The 3,920-nt window shown below is 31.6% G+C and overlaps 1 protein-coding gene across 1 annotated transcript in view; it reads right to left on the bottom strand.

Moving 5' to 3' along the window:
* LOC103604744 (cohesin subunit SA-1) overlaps positions 1-3,920 on the bottom strand; it is a 213,738-nt gene that overhangs the window by 84,583 nt on the left and 125,235 nt on the right. Inside the window, exon 6 of the mRNA XM_008589316.1 lies at positions 3,660-3,864. Within this exon, the coding sequence (XP_008587538.1) occupies positions 3,660-3,864 (205 nt within the window). The remainder of the gene's footprint in view (positions 1-3,659; positions 3,865-3,920) is intronic.

Below are 3,920 nucleotides of genomic sequence, written 5' to 3'. Positions count from 1 at the left end.
CAACACCGAGGGTTGTGATCCCGTTGCCGGTCCCCGGTATGGGCGCGACACCGAGGGTTGCTATCCCGTTACCGGTCAGTAAAAAAAAGACAAAAAAAAAAAAAGGAAAGAAGAGAAAAACAAGGAAAATATAATATAAAATGTAACTGCTAACAGTCTGTTTCAATTTAATGTTAAAAAGCACTCCAAAAAGAGTTTACCTCCAATGGAAAAATGAGAATACTTATTCTTATAAATGTGGAGTAAACAGACCTGAAGAACTATAGAATAATAAAAAAAACTTTTAATAAAAATGTAGTTAAAAGTATACAATTAATGCAATGCATAAACACTGACAATAGGGACACATTTAATTCATAACAAGAAAATGGGATATTTAGAAAACAGATTAAACTAGTGATAAGACCACTCTGATGACTTATGAAGCTCTGGAACTCATCATATCTGTACCCTACAAAATAACTAACCTGATTGTCTCTCTTCTCAGCTAAGATATAAGCAATGTCAAGGAGCATTTTATTCCAAAGCCGATAATCATATCTGGCCATAACTGCCTTGTAACTGTCCATGCACATAGTCTTTGAAGCAGAGGATTAAATGATACTGCCCATTTTATCTAGTCCCCAAGACTTGTCCTGCAAAGTGAATAAAAATGATTATCTTTTAATCTATGCCTAACACACATATCATATAAAAACAAAGAGGGCAAAGATGAGAACAAAAAACCCTTGAAAAGATGGATAATTACTGCCCAGCCTGGAAGTAAGTTCTCAGCAAGCCCTCTGTGCTTTGCTGAAGGGTAGATGACTGATATGTGTCACATTTTATACAACCGAGACTTGGAAGATATGACTATTAATGTAGACACATGGGAATGACAGTAATATTTTGAAATAAATTTAGAGAATGACTGGAAAACAGGGTTTATCCTTTGAAACATCAATATAAAAATAATGTTGATCACTTTCTGTTTTTCAGTACCTGATTTTGACAAATAACTTCAAATTTAAATAGGCTACATGATAATATAAAAAGAGTTTAGGTGAAAACAAAATGGCAATCATTAAGCAGTTCTAAAAGCTATCATGAACACAGGTAAATCATAGGAAGAAAGACAGTCACTAGGGGGAGGAGGGAGCTATTCAACTCAAAAGAAACAGGAGGAAAGCCAAAATGAAAATATATTTAAAGCATATGTAAAATTAGCAGACATATAAACCAAAGGGATAAATATAGAAGAAATAATACAATAAAAGTTACTGAAAATTAGCCAATATGAAGGATAGCTAAAACAGAGCAACATAAACCCTGTAAAATACAGTAATACTTCATTTACATGGCAGTGAAGGACAAATGCAAGTGAATTAATGTACATTGTTCAGAAAATTAAAAGTATGTTTTAAGAGTCAAAATATTTTGCATATTTCTATAACACCACACCTCTTCTCTTGTGAGTATGTGGCATATATTTAATTTTGTATATAAAATGCAGACAAATTTCTAAATTAAAGAGAGGAATCTTGCCCCTAAAGAAAAGCTCCAGATTGTTCTCTATCTTGAGATCTGTAAACTAATTCTTTTGCCTTTTTTGTTATGAATTGTCATTTCACAATAGGATCATCAGGACAGTATCTAAGATTTGCCCTCTATTAATTTGTTGTGTCTCCTGCTCTCTTGGCCTTGGGAAACCAGGTAACTTCTCTACTAAGGCAAGTTCATTCATTTTTATGACAGCAACTTTGGCTATTTTGAAGCTATTTCTAACTTATGTTTGTTTTGTTTATTTCAAATCAATAAGTTTCCTATGCACCTGATGACCAGGTAAATGGGCATTACCATACATAGAAAGAAAGTAAGATGAAAAGGAAGTTAAAAAAAAAAAAAAGATCAATAAGTTTCCTATGCACCTGATGACCAGGTAAATGGGCATTACCATACATAGAAAGAAGAAAGTAAGATGAAAAAGAAGTTAAAAAAAAAAAACCAGGTAAATGGGCATTACCATACATAGAAAGAAAGTAAGATGAAAAGGAAGTTAAAAAAAAAAAAAAGAAAAAGAAAAGGAAAAAAGCAAAGACCAAATGCAGAACGTAGGAAAGGTCATGAAATTAGAAAAGAATGTATAATATCTGATAAATTTTTGAATAAGAAACAGTATTTTTACAGTACCTTTTTGAAAAGGATACAACTGGGTATAAGATCTCTTTCTCTTCCTAATAATGAGGAAGAGGACACTCTCAAAACACAAAATAAACTGTTTAATGTATGTCCTCTACAAACATTTTTTCAACAATAAATTGTATTTTTATTTTATCTTTTTAAAAACAATAAAATTGGGTAAAATATCTCCCTCTCTTCCTAATAATGGGGAAAAAGAAACTCTCAAAAGAAAATAAACTGTGTTTCATGTTTGTTTGGCAAAGAACAATAACTGAGAGAACAATGGACACTAATACGGATTAACTGTGTCGAGTAAGTAAAAAAAGGGAACTGGAAGAAAAAGAGAAATGGAAAACATACGAATGACTCCAGATAATATTATTATATTGGCTTTGGGCAACAGGTTAAACTAAAAAATGACAAAATTTCAAACCAGATGATTGCAACGTGTAGTCCCCAACTCACCAGCATCAACATCACCTAGAAAATTGTTAAACTCTAAGGGTGAGGTCTAGCAATCTGTTTCAACAAGCACTGAGGTGATTCTGACGTGTACTAAAGTTTAAGAACCAATACTTTAAATAAATTAGACAAATGAGATACTGAAATTCAAATACAAGATAAAATGCAATTAGTAAACCTAAATCTGGCTTTGTCACGGTAATAAGTGGATATAGACAAAGTTACTGCCACTAAAAATGATATAACTTGAGAGTATTTAAAAATATGTTTATATATACAGGTACACACTCTGTATCATTGATGAAAAAGAGTCATTTTAGGTAAACAGTTAAAGTAGAAAGGGAAAACAGACTAACTGCTAAATTAACAAAACTACCTCATTAAAAAGAAAAAAATATATATATACTTGGCTGACAAAGGGCCAGATAATTCGAAGGTGAAGAAAGCAAAAATAAAAACTGCAGTCTGGCAGTTCTTCAGATTATCTATAGCCTACCTGAATGAACTGATGTTAGAGATGTTATGTTTAGATATGTTTAAGTTGTTAGAGCACTAGGAATAGGAAGAATGTCTGTTTCCTTACTAGATAAAATTGTTTCAGATACATAAACAAATAAATACTTACGTATATTAACAACGAGCAATAAAGCAACGTAACTAAGTGGGGGAAATACAGTGTGAATTTGGAATTTCAACTATCATTACTTACATTTTCCAAAGAAAATGGACTAGTGGCCTCTTAAAATTTCTCTGGTTATACAATAAGGATGTAGAAAAATAACTAAACATTCAGATAGACATTTGTTGACATTGGCCAGAAAATTTCAATTTTCATTCTTAAGGATATCAAATGCCAGTTAGCAAAATAGTCATATCTTTTACCTAAACAGGTAACACAAACCATTCAGATGAATTTGGGTAAAAATGTAATTTTTCAGAAGCACAGTGGATTAATATTTTATCTAAAGAAAGTTTAATTAGTATAAAACACATTTAATAAAACCAAATTAAAAGGAAATAAAATGTTGGTTACTTACCAGCAAGGGTACTTGTATGCCTAAAAGCTCTGACCTGGGAGTCTGACAAACCAGTCAAAAGGGAGATTACTGTGTCCATCATATATTCATCATAAATTATGCTATACTGACACTGTCGAATCAGGACTCCAATAAATTCACAAAAATTTGAACGAAATTTTTTCCACTGAGGTCCAGGCATGGTAAGAGGATAATCACCACTGTCCTAAAAGAAATTAAAAAAAAAAAAAATATATATATATATATATATATACACATTAA

Source organism: Galeopterus variegatus, unplaced genomic scaffold, assembly GCF_000696425.1.
Source record: "Galeopterus variegatus unplaced genomic scaffold, G_variegatus-3.0.2 Scaffold5372, whole genome shotgun sequence".
Taxonomy (NCBI): Eukaryota; Metazoa; Chordata; class Mammalia; order Dermoptera; family Cynocephalidae; genus Galeopterus; species Galeopterus variegatus.
The sequence above is the reverse complement of the archived record's forward strand: the minus strand, read 5'-3'. Positions and strand labels throughout refer to the sequence as shown.